The 27,227-nt window shown below is 42.9% G+C and overlaps 1 protein-coding gene across 1 annotated transcript; it reads left to right on the top strand.

The window, feature by feature from the left end:
- Positions 1–17,700: 17,700 nt before the first annotated feature.
- Positions 17,701–18,702, top strand: GPR88 (G protein-coupled receptor 88). Its single transcript, XM_086925789.1, has one exon. It carries the CDS (start codon positions 17,701–17,703, stop codon positions 18,700–18,702), a length of 1,002 nt encoding a protein of 333 aa, XP_086781915.1.
- The last annotated feature ends 8,525 nt before the right edge of the window (positions 18,703–27,227 follow it).

Genomic DNA, 27,227 nt, shown 5'->3' with positions numbered 1-27,227 from the left:
CGCACGACAGATACACCAATTGCATGGCGATGACATCATCTCAGAGTTTACTAGTCTTTTCAGGGGGCTTGGATGACTGAAAGGAGTAAAAGTCAAACTTCACATCGATGAGACACTACAAACAGTGGCTCTGGGTCACAGAAGAGTGCTGTTCCATCTGCGACCGCTGGTTGAAGCTGAGTTGGAGAGGCTGGAGAAGGCAGGGGTGATTGAGAAGGTGTCAGGACCCACCCCATGGGTGTCACCACTTGTAATCCAACCAAAGCCCAATCAACCTGGTGCCAGTCGTCTATGCGTAGACATGCGCTTGCCAAATAAAGCAATTAAGAGAGAGAGGCATATAACCCCTACAATAGATGAAATAGTGGCGGACACCAACAGAGCCCAATGGTTCTTAAAAGTCGATCTGAACTCAGGTTATCTCCAACTGTTTCTGGATGAAGTCAGTCGCTTTATTACCATGTTCTCCACACACGTTGGTTTGAGAAGGTTCAAGCGACTCAGTTTCGGGGTGTCATCAGCAGCCGAGATATTTCAGGAAGCTATTCGTGAAGCCCTGCCTGGGTTAGTGGGAGTGATAAACGTCAGTAATAATGTGTTGATATTCTCAAAATCCTTGGAGAAGCACCATGAATGTCTAAGAGCAACTTTGCAAAGGCGGGTAGACCAAGGACTGATGTTGAACAGGGAGAAATGTGCATTCTACACCAACGAGGTTAAGTTCTTTGGATAACAATTTTTGACTCATGGACTACAATTAGATCCGGCAAAGGTAGAAGCTATTCGAGCTGCGACTACACCTCAAAACCAAACAGAAATGCGAAGCTTCCTAGGGTGGCGAACTACTGCGGCCAATTCATTCCACACCTGGCCACTATATCTGAGCCGCTGAAAGCGCTCACCAAGAAAGATGTAAAATGACACTGGACCAGTGAATATGCGAAAGCATTCCTAGAAGTCAAAGGAGCCCTTTTAAAGGAAGCAACTATAGCATACTTCAAACCAGGAAACATGACAGAACTTGTAGTGGATGCCAGCCCGGTAAGTTTGAGTGCATTCCTCCTTCAGCAGGACGGCAATGAAGAGTGGGTGCCCATCGCATATGGTAGTCGAGCACTAACAGCAGTAGAGACCAGGTACGCACAGATTGAAAGAGAGGCGTTGGCAATCCGATGTGCATGTCATCACTTCGACATCTATTTGTGTTAACACAAATTCAAAGTGGTTATGGACCAGAAGCGGTTGTTCAGAGGGACAGTAAGAAGTGGACTTCGAGGTGGTGTATATGCTGGAAGTGAACAATCCTGCTGACTACCTGTCTCAACATCCCTATGCGATAAATCCGATCTTCCACAAAGAGGTAGATGAGGGAGCTGAATAATTTATCAAACAGATAACCAATGCTGCCTGTCCGCAAGCACTCTCACTAGAGGAAATAGTGGTGGCAAACTGGAGAAGATGCATGCCTGGCGTCAGTCAAAGAGACACTGCTCAGTCATCAATGGAAGAATTTCTTGGAGGGAGCTGGCGGGATGACGGAGGACGAAAGAGGAGCAAGAATGGGTGTGAAGGTGTCGAGAAGAACTTAGTGAAAGTAGCGGAGGATTGTTCTCCGAGGCACAAAAATAGTAATGCCAGCCAGATTGTGTGAAAGGACGGTGGAACTAGCGCACCAAAGGCATCAAGGAATCGAGAAAACCAAAGCTTGCATACGATCAAAGGTGTGGTTTCCCGGAGTGGATCGCATGGTCGAGGAGAAAGTGAGCAGTTGCCTTGCATGTCTAATAACAGGAGGAAATGCACCGGTTCCTCCAGTGATCCCCGAACCACCAAGCACTAAGCCATGGGCAGCTATCAGCATGGAATTAGGGAGTTTTGCGGATGGGAGATCCGCAGTGGACGTGGCGGACAGCTATTCCACGGTCCCCGTGGTTGAACTGGTAAGGTCTACAGCATTTGAAATCATCAAGCCAGTGATGGAAAAAATATTTGCCCTGCTTGGTATGCCCAAAGAGATAAATACTGACAATGGGCCCCCTTTTCAAGGCCAGGAGTTCAAAGAATATCTGGAACAGTATAACATCCACAATCGGAAAGTAACTCCTCAATGGCCTCAATCCAATGGTGAAGTAGAGAGGTTCATGAGAACAATCAATAAGGTGCTTAGAATTGGTGTTGATCAACGAGAGGACCGAGAGGGGTGTCTGCGGCTTACCGGCAAACACCACATAGCACAACTGGATGCTCACCCAGCGACCTCATATTGAAAAAAGCCATCCGAGATGTTGTGCCAGTGAGTGAACAATGGGTGCCTGGAGTAATGAACAGTGTGGTGGCACAGTCTAAGAGGCAAAACAACAATGAGCAGGCCAGCAAAAGAAGAAAAGCCAGATAGGTAGCAATCTGCAGAGGAGACCGAGTGGTGGTGAAAGATAGACACCCAGGATGGAAATTCAGAACACAGAAAAGGAACCATGGGAGGTAGTCGATGTGCAAGGAACAATGGTAATGGCAAGAAGAGGGGTAAGGAGAATAGCGAGAAACGTGTCCCGGATTAAGAGGGTAGTGTCTACAACACAAGAGGCCAATGAGGAGGGGGAACAGAGGAGTTTCCAGAGCAACCCCGATGTCACAGCAGAGAGTGGAACAACATCAGAAGACGAACACACAGAGGAAGGAAAAGGAGAGTGAAGACAAGAAAGACAGAGACTGGAGTCTCCAAAAAGGCTAGTGGTGAGGATACCCCAGCGAGGACACCCGTACCAACTGAGAGACAATCCAAGGCTGAGTCAGAAGCTGAAAGATTTTCCGTGTTAATGGACAGAGGACTATGTTGAACATGCAGAGACTCTATAGCACCAGAAGAAAAAGTTTATCCTTTATTGTTTGATTAATTAAAATCTTACAATAAAACAAATTCATGCAATAATCCATTATATACAGTTTAAATAGCAACAGTTCTTTTAAAATGCAATACATCTTATATGAATGAGTATTTTTAAGTTCAAGTAAAATTTTATTAGGATAAACAAAATTGTCATTACAAAAAGTGACACGGAATACAACAGTAGCAATAAGAATGAATGAGTATTTTTGATAAAATCCTTTACAATAAGATAAGGATAAAGCAATCAATAACATTTTGAAAGGGCAGAATATAAAGTAATTATTAATTTTATGTTTCCTGGAGTTCTAGTTTTTCCACACTTTTGTTAAAAATTTTGCCAGAGCGGAATTCAAAGGTAAATCGTCTGGGCCAAGACATAGGATCAGTGCCTGTCTGCAAGTTCTCACCCATCTTTCATTAAATAGACTCTTTAATACAGTTACTCTTTCATTTCTCAGTTCAGAACAGAGACACCTGAGATGAATAATGTTCTCCTCTCCAGATTTGCACAGCCTACGTACAGTATCCTTTGCATGCTTTTTCCAAGGGGGTAGATGGCATAGACCCGGCAGTACACCAAAACGTGCTTTGATAAAGATTTGTTTATTTTTCAACGACCATGGCGTGACCAGGTATTGCTGAGCCATCTTTTTTGTAAAACCATTTATTATGGGCCATGCATGCTTCCTTTATGCAAAAGTGGCCTTGTCGTTTAGCAATGATAAATTATCTATTGTTTTATTAACAATTTTCTTAAGTGATTCCTGAGTAATAGAGGAGTCCAAAACCGGGCTAACCTTAAATTCTTCTAAGGCCTCTTCCAAGTATTTTTTTAAGCTGGTGATTTGCTGTTGCCGTGAATTTCCCTCCAGATTAACTGTGACATTAAGTTGTCTTGGTCGTTTTTAGGTCGAGCTGGAGTAAGCATCCGTAGGATGCTCCAGTCCAGCTCGACAACTATAGTGATTGACTTCGGGGGGATTAGGAGGACAAGAGGGTGCCATGCGCTTTAACTTGTGGATTTGACCTCGTGCACGCGCACGTCGGCTCCGTCCACATTCACAAGAATTCCCGCGCCGTGCACATCCCCACACATACACACATGCATGCGCATACACACACACAGACACTCGCTCGCACACACTCTCTCCCTCCCCCCCGCAGTCATCACACACGCATACATACACACATGCACGCATACACACAGACTCCAAGACACATACACACACGCACGCACACACACATACAGAGCCCCCCGCCGCCCCACGCACACACACATGCCTCCCGCCCTCGCAGCTCAGCAAAGGCCCCCACTCACCGGTACTCGTCTCCAGGCGAGGGCTCCTTGCAGGCGGCGGCGGTGTCATCCTTCTGTGCGTGCGAGGCTCTCACCTCGCGGGAGCCTGCCCGGGCTTCTGGTGCGTCTTCACGTCCCGCCCCCGGCCTGCCTGACTTCCGCCCGGGATTGTAAACCTTGTTCTTACAGGAAGCCGGTGCATGTTCCCGCTTTTGATAAAGAACCAGGTTATGGAACATTTCGAGGGACGTATGTGTGGTTTAATTTCCTGGCACTGAGCTGGGCTCGCGGGAGGTCCGGCCTGGAGCGTGGTGCCGAGCCTGTGCTTAATCATGGCGCACAGAACTTTTTCTTCTTGTCCACTCGTGTTAGTACATATGTACATCTGCTTGCATGATCCTAGAACATATAGTATGGGTAAAACACAGTGTTTCAGTGAAGGACACATTGGGTTCTTGTAAATCCTTTTGCTCTCATTGGCGGCACATACACTACATTACCCACAAGCCTTCAATCAGGAGCACATTAGCAGCGTTCGCAAACTCTTTAAATTTTAGTATGGTATCCTTCCGCGCTTACTCAATACGGCACGTCAGTTCTTTTGAGTCGGCGGTTACATCGGCAAGTTAATATTCACACGACAGAAGAGGTATGTTTAACAAATAATGGGCAAATGGGCTCAAGCACGTTATAATGATGAGTCTAAGTATTTACAGGCACCACTTGTTTTAGAACTTGTGCCCTGATCGGTATGACACTCAGCTGAAATGCCCAGGAGTCCGCCATGCCCCGCCTCTGTTCTTACGAGCATTTATTTTAGGACTGTTGCAAGAGAGAAGGGCCCTGGAATTCCCCGTCCGCCCATTTCCCAGTTCTAGGCGTAAATTGTTGTCTTTTTAACTGCGCCACAAGAAGCCTGACTTCAGAAATCCCATTTCCAGCGTTCTCCCGCCTGGTCACACTCCACCGTGGCACAGGTGACCGGGCTCTGCGGGCTGTAAACTGGCCTTATTGCTTGATTAAAAGAAAACTGCACTGGGAATACCCTTCCCCTCCCCACCACCACCATGCCGTAGCGTAGCCCAATTACCCCCCATACGCAGGGTGTCCAGACCGGACAGAAAGGCCAAGGGTGAGGAGACTTGTGCCTAGGGCCAAAACCCCTGCCCTGTTGCATCCCTCAGTGAGGAAAATGCCGGCCTCGTGTTCTGGAACCAAATGCTCCCCTTGCTCAGAATAACGCAGTAATAATAAGCTATCTTTAGACCCTTCTCGTCGCCCACACCGACGGTATTTGCAGAAAAAAATTCCCATCCAAGGCATTCCTGTGGAGTTGCATACCACCGCTGCGGCCTCGCCAGAGGTATGGAGGCCTGCAAAAGGGAATACAGCACAACAAGGCAGTGTGACCGGAAGTAACACTGGACTGCAATACGGTGTGCTTCACTGCCATACGGTAGGTACCCTGCCACACTGGACTGTGGTACTGTATTGTGTTCCACAAGAAATAGCTGTGCTGTGTGTAGTTTCTAGGCTTGTGCTACAGTACATCACACTGTGTTGCAATAAAGTTTACCACAATTTAAAATGATGCGTCACAATATGCTATGTTACAGTCCAGTATGTTGTAATTCAATACAGTGTTTGTACATAGAAAGGTATGCAATACATATAAACTGTTGTAGGGCCCAATGCTTAAATGCGCTAGACTGCAGCAGCAAGGGAGACTGCACCGTAACCTAATGCACTGTACTATGCAGAATCTCAACGCAATACAATACAATACACTGCACTGTGCTATGAGACGCAGGGTTGTACTGCTGCACACCGCACCACAGTGCATAAGACGGTCTTGCAGTACAATCTGCTGTATTGCCAAACCGTACTATGCTGGAGTGTGTGTATAGTATTAATTGCCACTTGTTTTGATGCAATACGCTATGCTGTTGTGCAGTGTGCAGGACTGCACTCATAGCATGCAAGCATCCATATGTTGCGATGCAGTTGCTGCAAAACATCATACAGCTCTGCAGTACAGTATAACACATGAATATGCTGTTTTTTTGTATGATACTGTGATTCAGTACATTATGCAGGTCTGCAGTACGTAGGACTAAAATGCGCTGCTGCACTGCAATGTGCTGTATCTAGTATTGAGCTGCGACAAACCGGTTCTGTGTTCTGCTGTGTTTCAGTACTCAGGACGGCAGTGGAATGGAGAATCGTCTACAATATAGAGGACCGTATTGTAAAACAGTACACTGTGCTGCCTTATGTACAACAGTGCCCCATTATACTGAATTACTCTGCTTTATATTGAGAAGCACTACATAGGCAGCTCTGGAACATATTGTGCTGCAGTCAGTAGTAATTTGCTGCAGTGTACTGCTTTGCCCTGTAATAGGCAGGACTATCCTCCAGTGAACTAACGATACTACAATACAGTGCACGGTGCTGTAACACAGTGCTATATTTTGCAATGCAGTATCCTGTGCCTTGATAGGCAGGACTCTGGCGCAATACCTAGAACCGTCGCAGAATCCACCCAGAGTCTAGGAACAGGAGTTTGCCAGGGTTTATGAATAGAGAAGTTACCCTTGTGATGCCTCCTTTACTTTGTTACTTTAGTGTAGACCAGCCTTCTCCAACCAGTAGCTTGTGAGCTCTCCCGCTACCAGTAAGTAGTTCCTGTTCGTGCAGCCCAGCCTATTAAATGAGAAGCTGTTGCTTGGCTTAACTAATATGTGTGCACCCTTTGAAAATGTGTGCGATTTCAGAATTCCTACTCTGATATTCGTAGAAAATTCTTGAACTTCCTAAAAATATTCAGTGCTGAAATTTCAAGGATAGATTATGTTTCATTGGGAAGAAATATTGCTAAAACTATTATATTCATAATTTTGGCATTGCAGCTACGACTGTTACCCATGATGAGGTATTTTTTTGAAAGTATGTCTGATGCACTAAGGTCCTTGCTACTGGTAATCTTGCAAAAGGTGCCCACTAAGGTTTTCTTGTCTTATGTGGTTATTAATTCAACAACAATATTTGTTATTAGCTCGGGCGACTTTTATTGAGCATAAGTAGCTCTTATTGCAGTAGAGGTTGAAGACCCCTGAAACTTCATATAATACACTCAGCATTCCCTTCGACATTTCATGTCACATAGGCCATATAGAACTATAGAATTGGCAAATCAGTTCTAATTGCATTTCAGAAATTCTTTGACTTTTTGAATAAACTTCCCCATGGCACAAACTATGTCTAAGTTATTCATTTCTGTTAGAAGGTTTACTGCTTGAGCCCTGTTTTTGATATAGTGCTTTTTAAAAATTGGACATAAAAACTCTATTTGTATCTCTAGGACCTTCTGACAATCCAGCAGTACATGAAGGATATCACATGTTGTTCCCAAAGTGCAGGTGCATTTTCACTTACTGTTGTCTTTTTTCTCTTGCCTTCTTTCCTCTCCCAATTCTGATTTCCTGATTTGTCTCTTTATGCCGTTCTCTGTCATTCTTTTTTCTTCTCCTTTCATTCATTCATTTCACTGTTTCGTTTTTTCTTCCTTTAATTTTCTTCTAATGTATCTTTTTCCTTCACCGCCTTTCTTTTGATCCTTTCTATATCTATTTATCCTCATTTATTTCTTCTATTTTCATATCCTATCTTTCTCTGCCTTATTTTTCTTTCTTTCTCTCTTACATGTTTTTCTGCACTCTGTCATCCTTCCCTCTCTGTCTCTTTCTCTCCTCTTCTAATTTTTCTCTCACATTCTCTATCTCTATTTATTTCTCATTCTTTCTCACTTTTGCTGTCTTAGAGCAAAGGGGCAAAAACTGATCCTCAGGGACCACAAATGTACACTTTTTGCAGGACAGCTCATGTGTCATCAATGCTGTGTGCTGCTTGTAGCACGAATAAGGTACTCTAAGGGCAGTACCCTACGCCCTCTATCCATCGCCCGCCCTCTATCTATCCATCGCCCTCCCTCTATCTATCCATCGCCCTCCCTCTATCTATCCATCGCCCTCCCTCTATCTATCCATTGCCCTCCCTCTATCTATCCATTGCCCTCCTTCTATCTATCCATCGCCCTCCTTCTATCTATCCATCGCCCTCCTTCTATCTATCCATCGCCCTCCCTCTATCTATCGCCCTCACTCTATCACATCACCACAGCATCACTCAGCACCACCACAGAACCACTCAGCACCACCACAGAACCACTCAGCACCACCACAGAACCACTCAGCACCACTACAGAATCACTCAGCACCACCACAGAATCACTCAGCACCACCACAGAACCACTCAGCACCACCACAGAACCACTCAGCACCACCACAGAACCACTCAGCACCACCACAGAACCACTCAGCACCACCACAGAACCACTCAGCACCTCCACAGAATCACTCAGCACCACCACAGAATCACTCAGCACCACCACAGAATCACTCAGCACCACCACAGAATCACTCCAGGGCACCACAACATCACTATGCGCTACCACAGCATCACTGAATGCCACAGCATCACTCGTCGCCACCACAACATCAATCTGTGCAACCATTCAACAACAACTAGTTCAAATATGTTCTCTCAATGTTTCAAGCTTTATTACAAATGTCACAAAAAGATGTTAATATTTCACTTCTGTTCTTGGATTTTCATCACAATAAAATACACTGAACATAATCTTCACAAAAGTTATTTACAAAAGTTTAACCTATTGCCATTATAAATCATAATAACTTTTATTTAAGTATTATTAAAAAAATGAAGACATTGTTATTTGTAGTCTCAATACATTTAAGTCACGTAAATACAACAAATATTGCATTACAAATGCTATAGGTGTCACATTTGCGAAAGTTAAAACTATTGGCATTGTGAATGACAAAGCTATTAATTTCGCTATTTTCAAAACCAACACATAAATAAAATATTAGTCATTTACAATACCAATAGCTCAAACTTTCCAGATGCGAGACCTATTGCATTGCAAATGCTTGTTTATTCTGTACCAGACTTTAATTATATGTCCCTTTCGAGCATACAGCTGGTATTTAAGACCGAATTCCAGTCTGACTTGTGCTTGTGAGGCATTGAAGGGCAAATGGAAAAGGATTTTAAACATTTTTGAGGTAGCATCATTGATTATAGCTGCATCTAAGGCTTCGCGGCCGTAGGTTAATGAGGGTAGCAGTTTAGCAGAGATAATTTTTAAAAATGGGCGAAAAGTAAGGTTGCTAATAGATTTTTGGATAGTTCTAAAGGCTGCTGTCAAGGCATTTGATTTCCTATGGATTTCAAGTTTCTGTGAAAGAAAGATTCTGTTGTAATTGAATATAACCCCCAAATATCTATAGGTTTCTACTTGATCTAATTGTGACTTTTCCAGAAACCATTTAGACTTATATTTCCTTCTTGAATTTTTTGTAATCACCATGACTTTAGATTTTGATTCATTTATAACCATCCCATTATCTTTTGCAAACTCAGATAATCGCGCTATAAGGCGTTGTAATCCCACTTTTGTATTGCTTAAAAGGACAACATCGTCCGCATATAAGAGGTTTGATATGTGTTTGTCAGCAAGCTTAGGTGGATGAGAATTTATATCATTAAGTACCACCGTTAAGTCCGCTAGGAACAGATTAAATAGTAATGGAGCAAGTACGCAGCCTTGCTTTAGGCCCCCTGACACAGCGATTTCCTTAGTTAGTGATCGCCCATCGCCCATCGCCCATCCACACTCTTACCCAGGTGTGTGGGTGGATGAGACGAATCAGCTGTAATAGTTGTGGTGGCATCCCTTGCAGTCGTAGCTTTTCCCAGAGTAGATTTCTGTTCACACAGTCGAAAGCTGATTTAAAATCGACAAAGCAAAGGTACAGTGGTTGTTTTATTGCAATTGCTTTGTCCATTAATATCGATAGGGCTAGGATGTTTGTTGTTGTTCCTAGGCCTTTAATAAAGCCTGTTTGATTTGGCGCGAGAATTTTTTTTCCATTACCCGGTCCGATAGGCTTGACAACAAAATCCCTGCAAACAGTTTTGCGCCCGTGTCTTGTAGTGTTATTAAACGGTAGTTCTCAGGGCGGGTCCAATTTCCCTTATTAAAGATAGGAGATATTAGTGAGCCTTCCCATGATTCGGGCATCGCCCCTCTCCGTACTACTTAATTAAAGACTTTAGTTAGGTGTCCAGCCCATATGCCTGGATCCTCCTTGTAGAGGGCAATGGGATACCATTTGGACCGGGTGCCCCATCTTTTTGTTTTTTTATAAAATTAACCACTTGTGTTATATCAATTTCATTTTCCGTTTCTGGTTCTGATGTCTCCTTCCTTTTATGGTCGTATCTTTCCGTTGTTTTGCAACCCGGATTTAGATGGTTCTTTAAAAAGTTTACCTAGTGTTTATTATGTTAGTCTGTCTTGTTGCAAAAAGAATTTCCAGTACACAGTTTGAACAAATGTTGGAGGGAAGGGATGTAGTGAGCCACTCAGATCATACCCTACAATGTATCACTTTCAACTCCCTGGGCCGGGCGCGGACCAAGGAGTATGTAATAAACGTGACATCAGCGCTCGTGGCTGATGGCACAGACCCCGTAATGAGTGTGGCTGTGTAGTTATTCTCTCTCCCCCCAAGTTACAGGTTCGAGACCTACCTGGCAAGGTAGGACTCACCCTACTACATAGTTTTCGAAAAAAGGTTCTGAATGCCCACATCTGTAAGTTTCTGGATGTTTCCAACATGTCAGAGCATTCCCACCCTGGAACACCCACTCCTCTCAAACACGATGAAATTTGCTTACACTAAAACCTCTGTGCATAAATCCATTCATAAGTACAAATCTGATTTCTGTGAATTACAAAAGTAATTTTACACTGCTAGAAAAATGTATTTGCGCTTGTAAGTTAAACTTACTCACACAAATAGCTTTATAAATTGGGCCTCGTTAGAGCTAACTACCAAGGTGTATTATTATAAAGATCACTAGTATATTTTATACAGCACTTACGTCCATAAAATGTTTATCTAAAGTTTTGCAGGAGGAAAATTCTTGGGAAAGACAATGTACCCCTCACTGTCTCTGCTTCCCTGTGACCAGATGTTCACATCACCCTGTGTGATCTTAATTCTGACATGGTGATGTGAAATTCGTATTCATTTGAATTGCAGTTACCAAAAGGCAGCAGCTCTCCATAAATGTATATTCTTTTTAAAATCCGTATGAACACATCAAAACCTTGAATTAATGGGCTGCAAAATGAAAGCAATGAGTAAAGCGTGCACGAGCTTTGATCAAAATGCTCATGTGGTTACTGCTGAATAAGTCTGCATGGAGTTAAATGCAAAACACTTCAGGAGATTAAAATACACTGGCCCCCAACAAAGGGAATCATGAATATACAGAGGTAGAAGTGATATTTCCCAGATTTACAATTTTTCTCATTCATATAACACATCTATAATACACCTGAAAAGCTGTGCCAGGCACAGTGCCCATGAGCACGTACTACTGTTGTAAGTGATGACTATTTTAAAGTACAAACAGCAAGGTGGTGGAAGGAATGCTTGAATAAATCTCAGCCACGGCTGATCATACAGAGCCACATTCCAAACCTGTGTTTCCTTTCACTGGGTCATTCTAGACAGAGACCCACGTTATGCAAATCAGTCTTGGTCCTGCTCCAATAGAAGCAGTCCAATCCGGACTGCCAGGATAGGTCCTGTCTAGATGGGCACACAAGCAACACCAGTCAGGTTTTGACCTATTTGGGTCTCGTCAGTGAGGTATACCTAGAGTCCTATGACAGTGTGCACAGGACCCACATCTAGGCATACCGGTCACGCTTAGAGTGTCTACTGCAAACAAGCAAGGTGATTGGAGGAACGCTTGAATTAATATCAGCTACTGGTGATCGCTCGTGCTGCATTCCAGACAATTTTTCACCTACTGCGTCTTTGCAGACCGGGACCCACCTTATGCAAATTAGTCTTCGTTCTGCTCCAATAGTAACAGTCCAGTCTGAACTGCTGGGACGCTTCCCCATCAGAGGGAACACAAGCAAACCCAGACCGGTTTTGAGACCTATCATCAGTGAGGTATAGCTTGAGTCCTATGTTATGTTATTGGGGTTTTGTAGTGTGCACAGCTACTCAGAAAAGCATGAGAGTACCCACTTCTGAGCATACCTAGGGCCTCATTTATGAAAAGTGACGCATCGCTGCGTGAAAACAGCGATGCGTCACTTTTCACTGCGCACTCCTTACGACATTCCTGATGCGTCATATTTAATGTATGACGCATCATGTCACAAGGAGTTACAGATACGTCAGTAGTTCTGACGTATCTGTAAGCGCAAAAGTGACGCATTGCTGGAGTGTGTCACAAAAGTGACGCAACTCCAGCAATGCGTCCTTTCACATGGGGAAAGCCCCATGTGAAAAGGCTTGCGTCAGTCTTACGCCTGCTGTGAGGCAGGTGCAAGATTTTGACGCAACAGCGTCATAAAAGTGACGCAGTGAAATCTCATAGATTTCACTGCGTCACTTCTACGAGGCTTTTTGCAAGGGAACGCCCCCTCTGCATACATTATACCTGACGCAGGTATAATGTGGAGCAGGGGTTTAAAAAGTGACGCATCTACCTAGATGCATCACTTTTTAAATATGGCGCAACGAGGCGCATTTTTTACACCACTGGTGCGTCACAAAAAGTGACGCACCGGTGCCGCAAAACTGACGCAAGGCCTTCATAAATAAGGCCCCTAGTGTGAGCATTTTAAGGGCACATAGTACAATTGTGCACTGTCAAAAGACAGCCCAATTACCAAATGCGTACATTTCTTTAAACCCCCTCCTTTAACCCCCATCCTTAGCGGGTAATATATTTTCGCTACAGAGAAACCCCTTCATCACCACCCCCAAGAGCTTTGAGGCTTATCCATTCCCATTTACACTCTGGAGGAAAAGCTTCTTTAGCCTTTACGTGGAGTAAATCTCTGAACGTACGCAGGTGCAAAAGGGTCTGTTAGGAGTTAGTGACTAACCACAAACTCACATGCATTTGGACATTCACAACTTACAAAGTGAACCATTTTCTGTTCTTCCCACCTCCTCCCCTGGAGTGGGATGTAATACTACATAATTGAAAGCACTGGCGTCAGAGAATTATGCAGCATTAAAGCTGTTTATACTTGGCAGTTAGCCTTTAGTGGTTATCTGTCAGGTGAAAATATAGTAACTTGCGTCAGTAAGCAGCTTTTTGAATGTACGCTTCAACTCCAAAAACCAATTAATCAGTCACGATTGCAGCCATTAATGCACATCATGCCAAAAGCAGTAATCTCATGAGATTGAAAGTGATAAGTACAAAATAAAATAAGCAACAAACTTACTTTCCAGCCAAGGGGCCAGATGCATGACCATTTTTGGCTGTTACAAACGGAAACTCGGTCCGCTTACGATCGCTAAAAAGGGTTGTAGCATGTACCAACCCTATTTTGTGAGTCGGTAACCTATTAGCAAGTCGCAAAATAGGGCTTGCAAGATGTTATTAGGAAGGGGAAAGCCATGTGTGTCCCTTTCTAATAGCGAGTCTCAGGGAAATGTACGATTGTTTTGCGACTAAAAAATGCAATTGCAAACAATCACCGTTACCACCAATTTCAAATTGGTGATACGCCAGTCGCAAATGGTAAGGGGCTGGGGCCCCTTCCTCCCTTGTGTTTGGCAGAGAAAATATTTTTTAGGAGCAGGTAGTGTTCCCACGGACCACTGTCTGCCCTTAAAAAAGAAAAGAAAACTTTTCATTTTTTTTCTTTTAAATGCATCCCGTTTTTCTTTAAGGGAAACGGCTGCATTTGAATTATAGATTGCAGTATTTAAAAAGCAAACACAGACATGGTAGTCTGCTGTCCCCAGCAGGCCACAATCCCTGTGTTTGTAGCCCATTCCCAATGGTTTGCAAATTCCGACCTGTCTCATGACTATTGATGACACAGGTCATTTGCGACCCCATTGGTAATCCCTAAATGTGTCTGAGACACATTAGTACATTCAGTTTTGCAAGTTGCAAATTGCAAGTCGAAAAAAACAAAATTTGCCACCGGTAAAACGGAATAGTCGTACATCTGGCCCAAGATGTCTATGTGACTCGTATTGCTTAATTTAGGCAAAATGTTCGGAAAATATCATTGTTTTTGTGACGGCAAAGACCTGCTCTTTGAACACCGTGCAGTCTCTACGCAGATGGGACTGACACTACAAGCTGGACAAAATGTTGTTTAAATTGGTCTTCCGGAGAAAGGTTGTTAGTGAAAGCAAAAGTGAAGATATGTACTCATTGTTTGTCTTGGGGCAACAGGCTACTGCAGTACGCAAGGGGACCCAGGGCTGACACCCTTGTTTCAGCGGACCCTTGACTCACCAGACTCACCTGCAGCTCGCGCCCGTCCAAAGACGTTGCTCACTCCCACACGCCACCAACCCGACTTTGCCAAACACAGTGCTTGCTGGGACTCGAAGTTCATTTCATCTACCGTGAACTTCTGCTGGTATGCTGATTGCTTGAGGGGGAGGAGACTCAGGTGCTTACAAGTATTTAACACAGGAGGAGTTAATTTGGGCAGTGTTCTTAACAGCGTAGGGCGCCGAAGAAGGCTAACACGCCGAAATGCATCCGCCGCCGCTGGGGTTTTGATGGAGTAAAGTGGTGCTCTGCTCTGAACCCCCCTTGTGGCCTCTTATCTTTTTCGTGGAAAGGATTTGTCAGTCATATATATATATATATATGTATGTATGTATGTATATATGTAGGTATGTTCGTTCACCTGGAACTCAGAAAGGCATTAAAGAGCACCCTATCCTAGCAAATGGCATGCCCATCAGTGGCGTAACACAGTCTACTCCAACACAGTGCTCGGGTGGGAGCTCCTGTTTGAGTCTAGAGTGGCCACTCCATGTACCTTTAAGGGGCCCCTCTCTAGTTTCGTTATACCACTGATCCTCTCCTCAAACATTGGCCAAAGCATTAGGACAGAATATGTCTCCTGTACAAAAACATGGTGGCTATAAATATTTGCAAGTATAGTTCTCATTCCACTTCCTTCAAGCTTAAGCCTGGCTACAATTTCAACCCAAAACAATAGGAGAACACCAAGGTTGCATTATGATAAAAAATTGGCCCGCGTACGCTAAAAAAAATTGGCCCATATTTGCATATTGTCTTTCCGCAAAACACTGCTTTGGTGAAATTTTATGTTATAAAAAGGGGGCGGGTGGTAAAAAAAAAAAATGCACGGATTAGTTTACACTGGTGAAACACCTGAAAACAAGTGAGGCCACTTCTGCTCCGGCCCCCTCCCCTACTTAATATGCATATATTAATGGGCCGGCCCAGAGAGAGGAAGGGAGTGACACCTCTCCATGTTGATAAAAGCAGGGCCGGACTGGCCTTAGCGGCACCAGGCATTTACCCGGTGGGCCGCCAAGGTGGGGGACGGTTTTCGTTACAGGGCCGTTTTTGCAGCATAGCTGCAATTTCGGCCCCTGTAACAAAATCGGCCTTAACCGGCCCTGGCAAACAGCTCGGCCACGCCTCCAACCTCCGAGGGGCCAGCCGAGTATTGGCAGGGCTGGTTTTGGTTCCCAGTCCGGCCCTGGATAAAAGGGAGGTAATGGGTGCCATCTGCCTCCAGAAAGGCCACTCAGGCACCCACTGGGCTTCTGGTGGTATCCGAACAAAGCAGAAACCACCCAAATCGGCACCCTAGACTGCTAAAAAAAAGCAGCTCACAGCTGGAACTGGACCCTGCCCCCTCGAGCATTGCCCGAGTGCCCGCGTTACCAATCTGACCCTGGAGAACATTGCCCTTCACCACACACAACACTACGACATCTCCCACACTGGCCACTCTATAAGCCACACTAGAAACCTAACACTCTAAAAGCCACACTCTAAAACCCACACACAAAAGTCGTATGCTAATTAATAATAACAATTGTAAACAACTCTACCTCACAATCTTTACTCTTGTCTCAGCCTGAGCACAACTACATGTATGCCACATTAGGATTAGACTTTGCTACAGTGCTCCCACATGAGTCAGACACCAAAGGTGTTTCGATATAGTCCACACAACATACCTGCACTCTTCCAATCAAGCACAATGAACACAGCATCATGCAAACTGTTTGCCAGTATGTGCTCCGGAGCCTTCAGAGAAAGATAGGTTGCTTTTCAGGAGCAACTACCGTGAAAAATAATATATTGGTTGTCGGTATACGAAGAGTGAAATTCATCGCTCCCCCCCCCCCCCCCCCCCAAAAAAAAGAACACGTGATGCAAGATGGGAGTAGCAGTGTCACGTAACCCAGCGTAAGGATGCGCCTACAATTTCCCAGAAGGCTTAGAGTGGTTAGCGGCAATTTCGGCTCGTGGAGGGAGTTACGGTGGGGCAGGAGGGTGGGGAGGGGGAGGGGCAGGGTGGAGGTTGCTAAAAACCGGCATATGGATAATTGCAGGTAAGTAAACAATTTAATTAATAAAACGAATTTCGTAGCTCGCACTGCATTGCATTTTGCGATGCAAGGTGAACTACGAAATTCGTTTTATTAATTAAATTGTTTACTTACCTGCAATTATCCATATGCCGGTTTTTAGCAACCTCCACCCTGCCCCTCCCCCTCCCCACCCTCCTGCCCCACCGTAACTCCCTCCACGAGCCGTCGCTGGCTGCAAACAGTCGGGGCTGGTTGAAGTCGCACTATTGACAGGGGTCATTTGACAGCAGTAAACGACGAACCACGCTTTACTTGGTCCCAAAGAGAAAGAAGTAACACGCGCACTCACACGAGTCTGCTGCAATCACTAGACTCTGTCCACCCTCTCCAGAATAAAATTGTCTTGTCTAGAAAAAAGGAGAAACTTTCTGGAAAAGCATACAAATAAAGCTTATTGAAATAAAAGCGAGCAGGCTAGAATGGCCTTTTCACATTGCAAGGTGAGCTAATTTGCAGTGAGTTGTTACTGGGAGCTCTGCATTCGAAGGCTGAAATATGCATGCTGAATGGAAAAGGCAGTCATAGAAACAGGGCTGCGCCGATTGAGAGAAAAGAAAGCACTGACTTTAATTGCACTATTTCCACATGAAAGTCCCCCCTCCCCCAAGTTTGAAATAGGCTGAATAATTCATGGGACGTGGAGTGATTGAAATGTTGAGTGTAATGAGGCAGATAAGAGCTCGGCGGCTTCCCCCAGGGAGACTGGAGTGATTTTAACAGAGTAGTTCGCTGTGGCACTGCTTAGGGGCTCCGTCATTCGGTCCCCTCATCTCTGATGTAAACATTTCATCTGTCAGAAGCCAGCTATCTCCAAGTTTCCCATCCATTCATCATCGCAGGCGCGTCTTCTCAGGAAGGCCATGGTTTTGGTTTCGGCATGGGACTACCCTTTTGGCAGCTGAGGTGGGTATCGGGATTGTGGGACCCCAACCATGACCAACTCCTCGTCGCCGTCCAAACTGTGTGTGGACTCCACTGGAACGAGAGTCATTGTGTCCCTTCTCTACGGTCTGTTCTCTGTTGCGGGCACCGTGAGCAACCTGTTGGTCATCTACCTCATCTTCTCTTTCAAGAAGTTGAAGACCACCAGCAACGCCTTCATCTTCAATGGATGTGTGGCCGACCTTTTGGTATGCGCCTTCTGGATGCCGCAGAGGGTGATCCTCATCTCCAGGTCCTGGGCTGTGAGCTCTGCCTTCTACTGGATATTCATGGAGGGGCTTCTTTTCCTCTGGGTGACCGTCTCTCTGTTCTCCCACTCGCTCATTGCCCTCAACCGGTATGTACTGATCACAAAATTGCCTGCAGTCTACCAGACGATCTATCAGAAGAGGAACACTGAGTGGATGATAGCCATGTCCTGGGTAGTTCCTATAGTTTTCCTGCTGCCTTGGATCTTCGGGCAGAAACTCCACACTCCTGCTAAGTGTCCCAGCCAGAGGCTCCTGGTTCTTGTGGGTAAGGAGGTCCACTTGTCCAGTTCGTACACCGCTGTCCTGTCAGCAGCGACCATCCTCGGTCAGACCTCCGTCTTGATCTACTGCTACTTCAAAATTTTCCGGAAGGTGCAGGTCAGTGTGAAGAGGGTTAGCGTGCTAAATGTTCAGGCCATGCACCATCTACCCAACTCTTGCCCCAGGAAAGACAAGCGCCTGGGGGTGTATGTCCTTTGCGTCTGCTGCACCTTCATTGTGTCCACCGAGCCGTATGTGTGGGTCATCCTGTGGGGATTGGCCAGACCCATCGCTGAAGGACTGCAGACAGCCAGCTGGATGGTCTTCTGCCTGCTCTTTGTGGTCAACCCTTTTATGTACACCTGGAAGAACGAGGAGTTCCGCAGGTCCTTCAGATCTGTTGTCCGACTTGAGTTTTGGAAGGGTTCCACAGTTGGCGTGGAGACTGTTAGTCGCACAGTCTCCCACATTGAGCCATAACTACAAACCCTGCTGTTTCTGGTCCACCCTGTTATGTAGACCTGCAAGAGTGAGAGGTTTGGATGTCCTTTAGATCCGTTGTCCGACAGGAGTTTTGGAAGGATTCCGCTGTTGGAGTGGAGACTGTCAGTCCCACAGTCTCCCACAATGAGCCATAACTACAAACCCTACTGTTTGTGGTTAATCCCTTTATGTACGCCTCGAATAACGAGGAGTTCATTAGGTCCATGTTTGAACTGGAGTTTTGGGAAGATTAACCTCCTGATGTTGAGACTGTGAACTGCAGTGTCCCGCAATGAGTCAGAACTACGAACTCTACTTAAGACAATTCACCACATAAGTTTGGGTGGTCGGAACATTTCTTTAACTATTTGAGAACTTTTACTTCCATTTTCGAATATCAAGGTTGGTAGACATATTTTTCTTAATTTGAATATTAACTTGAGCCATTTGATACTTCAGAGAGACCAATAACAATTGATTTTAAAACTGGTCATGTATTCAGGTTTGAAATAAATTATATATTTTAGGTTTAACATAGTTGAATATTGAGATTCCTTTGTAAAGCAAACATAAATAAACATTGAAAGCAACTTTATTCTTCCGTTTTCCTGATATGCAAATAGACAACACTCACGTCGTTGCTGCAGTCGTGAAGCAGCATCCGCATAGTTATGTGAAGACTCTTGTCAGTGTATTTTTCTTGTTGCATATAGAGAATGCACTATTGTGAAGCTTGCTGAAAGTTTCAGGAAATCAGCTTCCCGCCCAATGTCTAGATAATGGAACTGGTCTGCCATCTCACAATGAGACATCATAAACTTGATTCACATTAAAAAAAACCTACAATACATAGCTTGTTTGTCCTTCTTTTGAATTATCCTTATGATAAAGGTCAGGACATACAAACAGTGATTTACCCCCGTGCCTTTTGCAGAAGATGCCACAAAGTACACCAGCCCTAGAAACATAAAAACGTACAGAAGACTGGTGAGGTAAGTATATGAATTGTGTGTACCTTAAGATACTATATTCCATATATAGTTATGTGCACAGCACACAATATATGCCTAGGATGAACTTAGGGTTAGCAATTGCTATCAGTAACCTTCCCGAAATGACGAGGCTAGTTCACCTTCAAGGTGTGTGATAGAGGACAGATTAAACTATATTGTTGTCGCCATCTGTTTCGCGTAAAGCAAGAGGTATTCGGTCCTGGGATGTAGGGACACATGTACAACCGTCAGGGTTGGGGGCTCGCAATTTGATATTTTTAGTGACTCGATATTTGCGACTTGCAAAAGCTTATTTACAGCAGTGTCTCAGACACTTTGCGATTCCCAATTGGGTCGCAAAGGACCTGCCTCATTTATATACAATGAGGCAGGTCGCAATTTGCGACCCATTGGGAATGGCCGGCACTCACAAGGATGGTGGCCTGCTGGTGTCAGCAGACCACCATGTCTGTGACTGCTTTTTAAATAAAGCAGTTATTTTTAATGCAGCCCGTTTTCCTTAAAAGGAAAACGGGATGCATTTTAGAAATGAAAATCAAAGGTTTTATTTTAATTTTTTTAGAGATGGCAGTGGTCCTTGGTCACTGCTGCCTGCTCTGAGAAAATGTTGGTGCTCCCATTCACAAAGGAGAAGAGGTCCCATGGGGCCCCTAGGGGACACCTTCAAGTTTGCGAATGGCTTACCACCAATTTGAAATTGGTGGTAGTCTGTGAATGTTTTGTAACAGCATTGCCAGTCATAAAACATTCATACTTACCAGTGCGACCCAGTATTAGGAAGGAACGCCCTTAACACACCCCTTCCTAATAGTGACCCCCCAAACCCTATTGTGCGAGTGGGTAATAGGTTAATAACACACAAAATAGGGTTGGTACATAGGAAAATGCATTTTACCGATCGTAAATGGCCCGATGAGCTGTTCTACATCTGGCCCGTAGTGTGCAGGTATTTTCAGGTACTGAATACCTGCATTTCGATCATTAAAAAACAGAGTATCTGCACTTCTCAACAGGGAAGCAGTACACATAATGGGAGCTTCTAACACTTCTCAGTAGAAAACAGGTACTGTGAGAGTGAGTGCCTGCAACCTTTCATAGTCCCTTTTCAAGCACTGCTGGGAAGTATTTCCCTTGTAATGTGTTTGGCTGCCTCTTGTATATTTACAGGTTTTGATATAGAGCTTCTAAAGCATGCAAGTGGTGTCAGAGCACTTTACAGATGATGGTAATTTCAGAAGGTAGCATGTTATAACTGCAGATTGTAGTGATTGTTCCCTGCCGTGCACCTTGTGCACCACTTATGTCTTTCAGTCTAGAATAAGTGCACATTTAAGGTAAGTGGTTGCCTGTCTGCATATTTCAGACTGCCCAAAAAGATGCTACTTTGGGGAATGATAGTTAATTGATAAGGGAATTGCACTTGATTGTGTATCCCCACTTTATGTAGCACAGCTATTTTTGTGTGTGTTTAAAGTACACAATGTGTATCATACAAACGCCGACCACTCATGCATACACACACGTTCGTTAATACATAATGTATACAACTGAACTTTACAAAATGTTCCAGACAAACATCACTTGATTGCTTATGCTCACCCCTTTATACAAAATGTTTGTGTACCTAACGACAAAATGCTTAATATAAAAACACAGAAGTCCCTCTCACGTCTACATTATATGTACATTCACCCTCTATGGATTATGGATGTTTGGTCGTATCTCTTTGGAATACTCAGCAAATGTATTGATTTAACACCCCAGTACTGAATCTGGATAACTTTTCAGTAGATTGATTTATTTGACACAACAAAACAAGCATGTGTTAATGAGTATCTTTGTTGGTTAACCTCCAAAAGAGTAAGTTTCAATATTTAGTAGTGTTTCATGTGGTATACAGGTATCGCTTGGAATAGTTAATAAAACTACTGATCCCAAAACAGCAACTATGGTCATTCGGTACATTTCTGGATTTAACCACAAAAAGCCAGCTGAGGATAGTCTGTATATTGACGCAGCCCCAAATAATCCACTTGAAATATAGAGTGATGTCATTCATTTGGCACCAGTATATGAGACTGAAATATGTAGTAGTATTAATGAACCAAAAAGTGCAGGTTGGAATATACGCTGTTTATTATATGCTCATTTCTTTTGTCTGTAATGCACATGCTGATGATTTAAATTGATTCTAGGCACAGATGCATAAAGGAGGAAAACACTGCAGATTAATACATTTAATTGAAATAACAATGGTGTAGATGCAGGGCTATAGCCTCAACCAACGAAGTAGCTAAAACTGTGGGACTATTGCTCATAATTTGTATTCATTTTAACATTGTTTTTGCGTTGCTGCTTTTTAATCATCGTCTATACGTTTAAATGGACAACTGTCTAAATAAAATTTTGTAAGCATTATTTTAACACACAGTAGTCTGAAATCCCTGTACAAAAGCTGACTCTAATGTCCTTATTACATGTGAAATGATGCGTCTATAGTCACCTGAAAGAAGTTGTTACAGTTGAGCTGACAACATAATGGCTGCTTCCACAGCCAGCAGCCAGCAGCCAAGGTGAAGGGCAGGTCACAGAGCATCATTACAGCTGCTGCTTCAACAACAAAAATAAGAACTAGCTTTTCCTTCTTCGGATCTGTTTTTCTTAGCAAACGTGATCTCTATGGCAATATGATTATTAATTCCACACTATAATTAATTACAGAAACGATAGATCCTATCTGCATGTTTCTACACATTCTGAGCTACAATCTTTTTAAAATCTGTCTCACATTAAACTGTTTCTAACATCTTTTTCCAACAAATTTCTAACTGATTTGTGGTGTATTTAGTTGAAGACTATAGAGTCTACTTTTATTGTTCGTGTCGGCAAACATGCTATCTATTTATTATGAAAAATCCAAACACCGTGGATTTACACAGTATAGTGAATGGTGATGGAATAACCAGATTGTACAATGGGAGGATTTTGCAAGTAACCTCAGAGTTCCATGACCTTATAAAGGAATCTGCCTATATCCTTGTTCTGCTACCTGGTCATAAAACTATATATCGTTGACTTGCAATATCCTTATAATGTAAGTCAGAAGGTACTTTATCTCACATATTATTATTATTATTGTTATCATTATAGCCACAGGCGGACTTGTACTTGATAAAGCATGGGTGGCTAGAACTGGGAAGCGCCTACTGTTGTTCAATGATTGCAAGATGTCAATATGTATTTTTACTGTAAGGAATGTAACTACCAAGTAGCATGAGGTACAACATCTAAACCTACATTTCTAAGATCATTGTCAAATATGGGGCATAGCACCAGGTGTTGGAATTCAGTGACTGGACTGAATTTCCATATGATCCCCGTTTGACGATAATTGATTATTTTAATAATTTATTATGGAGTATGTTTGTAAAAAATAGCAATAATGCAGTATTGAATTGGTTCATACAACAGCAGGGAGAGCCCCTCTGCTAAGTGGAAGGTTATTAAGTAACAAATCTAGAACATGAACTACACTTTTTAAGTGATTTTTAAAAATAAATTCTTTCCTAGGCCTATCAGCTACTCATGCAAAAAAAAAAAACAACACACACACATAGAGAAATAAATACTCATGGATGAACAAAACGATTCAAGACTATTTTCTTTCATGCTTTTATACTTTCCCCTGTCCCGCTTTGGTTGCTCGCACTGCTGAGTTGGCCTTCCAAGCACTCTTTAGCTGAATCCCATTGCTCCATAGTTGTGTTCCAGTCACATGGCTGTACCTATATTAAATGTACACTGTGATTGACATTACTTGGCCTGGTTAAAGGGGCTACTCTGACAAGCACACTATAAGGCCTATTCATAAACTGCATTTTGTAGTACCACAGTAGTGTACTCCTGTACCACAAAATGCTTTTCACAAACCTTTGAGCAGACATTTCTGCAGAGGTAGGTATACATTTCATTGTACATATGGGAGGGGAGTGGCTGTAAAATGGGGAATACATCCTACTAAATGGGTGGGGTTAAGGGAAATTTAAGGAGGAGCTTAGGTAGGGACAGGCTAATATAAATCTACACCCACAAAAGAGTAAGAACATTGCTATTCACATTAGACACTTCTGAAGTTATTACAGTCCTAAAGGTGTCAACACAGGTGTAAATGTACCCCAGGGACAATGGAATAAAGATACTTGGGTCCATCCTCACATGAAGCGGCACCCGTTGTATGTGGCGTGACGGCTGGTTGCACGAAGATGGAAGCATTTTATATATATTTTATTTTTTAAAGCACACAATATCAAGGATCATTGTTTAGAAAAAGTGAAAACGTTTTGTGACCTTGGTATCCTGTTGGACAACCAACTGACTTGGGATCCACTGATTAAAGCACATATACAATCCCTTAATAGGGTAGCTCATGGGATAGATTCCTTTAGTAGGCGCTTAGGACCCAGTCATACTAAATCTGTTTTACATCTTTACCATGCAAAGTCTGTTCCCACTGTGGCGTTCATTGCGGAAATCTGGGGATGCAAGCCTTGTCGCTCAATTCAAGTTGCTGAAAAACACATTTTTAGAAATCTATTAAGAATTCCCCAGAGTGTTCCGTGGAAATGGTTCAAGAAGAAATGGGAGCAAATTTAATAACTGATTTTATTCGACTTCTCCCAGTACTTCTCTGTTCTCAATATGGCTTAAGAGTGAATTGGAATTGAACAGGATTGTGATTGACTGTATACATTTGTAACTAAGCCTTCACATACCATGTTTAAGTTACATTAAAACAGTCCTGGGGGTGTTAGGTAAACCTCCGTTGTTCAGTACCCCAGAGCTGACCAGTAAATCGGACCTCGGTTGGGCGAAAGAGGCTTTTAGATTAGCTACTTGCAAAGCTAGGCTACATGTAGCTCAATTCAAAGATAATTATAAGCACTTGATGGTGAAATCCATGAATAAAATGGAAATATTCTTAACTTTGGACATGACTGCTCATCATAGAATACTACTAACTTATTTCAATTTAAATCTGTTTCCACAGCTGCTGATGGGGTGGCATAAGCCATTGGACTGTCCTTTTCCCACAATTGACATGATTTCTGCACTAGACACTTTGCATATTGTTTTTATTTGCCCTAACTGGTCAGCCTTAAGACAAAAGTATATTTGCTCCTGTTTTGCGCCTCTGTATTTCTATCAAGCAAGACCAGCCTTACTTTACTTGCAACTTCTGGATTCGCCAAAAACCTGTTGTTTTTATCCCTATTTTCAGCAGGGGTGTATTTTGCTAACCTGAGAAATTACCTGTGACAGTGAGCTATTTTATAAGTGTACTGTTAATGTAAAATTTAATTAGATTAATATTTTCAGGTTGCTCCTATTATTCACTACTTATATAGCGGACCATTATATGTAAGTTTTGGTTTGTTAGGTTTCATTAGGATAAGCCCCAACGCCCTTTTATACAGTATTTTTAAGATGTGTTATGGTGTATGTAGGTATTTTTAGCAATGTATATTTATTTTTTCAAAGGTTGCAGTTTACAAATGTGCTGTATTTTAACCTAACTAAGTCTTTCGCACAGTAAAACTACCAGAACTCACCAGAATTCCTAATATGAGTATAACACCACCATCAAATGTTTTATACTGTGAGAAAAATCTGTTTTCACCTTTTATTTGTGTTCTTTTTTGTGACCCTCAAAGTTTGCCATTCACTACGATGCATTTCAATGGGGACTATGTCCCTAGTCTTGTAATGGGGATCACAACATGTTGTCTATATTATGTGTAGCCAATCCAGCTCCCTGTAAATTCACTGATCAACGCATTTCTGGACATCAATAGTCCAGCAATACCTAACCTTTTAACCCTTTCTAGCCCAGCCTGAGCTCCTCGACAAATGCTGATTTCTTAAAAAACAGCTGAGCAAATTTCCACCAAACTAAAAAAAGCATGCATTATGAATAAATTCCTGACTTCCTGCAAATTTGGTATAATTCCGTTGCAACTTTTTTTCATGTATTGGAGAGCCACACTTCCTATGGAAATTGCCATGGAAAATCAATGTTTTTTCACCCTCCCATTTTCTAGACCCCCACTTGATGGATCGGTGTGAAACCTTTCATGAAGGAGCCAAGGTGATTGACATTTTTCTTGGAAAGTTTTCTGCAGATTTTCAAATGATGCAAAAGATATTAGCAGAACAAAAAATTCTTCCTATGGAAACTCTGACCTAACTATAGCTAAAATATAAATATAGTGAAGCCTCCACCCCCTGATTTGAAGGGATTGAAACATGTAAGATTACATCTCAGTGCAAATATACACATGAAAATGCTGAATAGCAAAAAACAGGAGAGTTACACCTCTAAGTGTAGTAGTAAATATACATATGTATAAATAAACAAGTGTATATTGACTTATGTGTATTGGCCCTTTACTGTCTGTGACTCCTGGCAGACAGCCCTCTGTTGAATAGTTGTTGTCTGGGATTTCAGGCAGATGCTTCTCTAGGAGAGCATCGTGCATCAGCTCTCTCACCAACATAACCTGTGCATGAAAGATGGCCCATCGTGTGCATTGTGAGACTACTACGAGGGTCTGAACCTGCACTGCAGAAGTGGTTCATCACCTAAAAAACAGGAGGGATAGTACAAGAATGACATAATTGGTTAGCTATCCATGCTAGGCTGGCTGAGCAGAGATTTTCCAAAACCCACTGGGGGTGTAGACAAGATCAGGTCAAAAATGGTTAAAATATACAAAGCGTAAACTATATATTTATATATGTGTACATTGCATTTTTCTTTTGCTGATTCATTGAACATGAAGTAGCCTAAATGCTTATATTAAGTTTGTGAATGTAGGATATTTACATTTAATGGTGACGTGCACCTTCAGTTTCTAGGATATATTAAAGTCCTTTTGTGTACTTCATGCCTGAGTAAGGTTAGGAAATTAAAACAATTGCAAAATCGTTGATACTTACATTTGTTTCCTGTTTTATTGTTTTCTCTTAAATGGCAATCCTCCTTGTACACATCTTGGGAACAGTTCAAGGACTGCTCCACTCCACTTTCTGTGCAATAGAAAAGGAATCAGTGCATCTTTTATGAAGGGAAAGCCTTCTAATAAAGAGATAGGAATGTGAGTATTTACTCATTCCTGGCACTTATTTCCCAGCGTCCATTGGTCTTCCTTGACAAGGAACTACAGAGGGAAAATATTTTTCCAAGTTGACTTTCATGCAACCTTGTTTTTCCAGCAGAAATTGGTACCTGATATGTGAGGCTGGAGGCACAGTTGAAGTTGGAGATAGGTAGAGGATATCTGAACATTTACCCGGGCACACGCTAACTGACCAGTGGGTCCCAAAGAAATATCTAAACCTTGATCCTTTAGGGCACTAGACTGCCACAGAGAGAGGTCAATATATTAATAAAATATTTATTGTAATTCAGCAGTGTTAGTGCAGGGAAGTCCCTCTTGCTGCAGAAGGGAC

Source organism: Lissotriton vulgaris, chromosome 1_1 (genome assembly GCF_964263255.1).
Source record: "Lissotriton vulgaris chromosome 1_1, aLisVul1.2, whole genome shotgun sequence".
NCBI classification, from domain to species: Eukaryota; Metazoa; Chordata; class Amphibia; order Caudata; family Salamandridae; genus Lissotriton; species Lissotriton vulgaris.
This window is presented reverse-complemented; position numbering and strand designations above follow the sequence as displayed.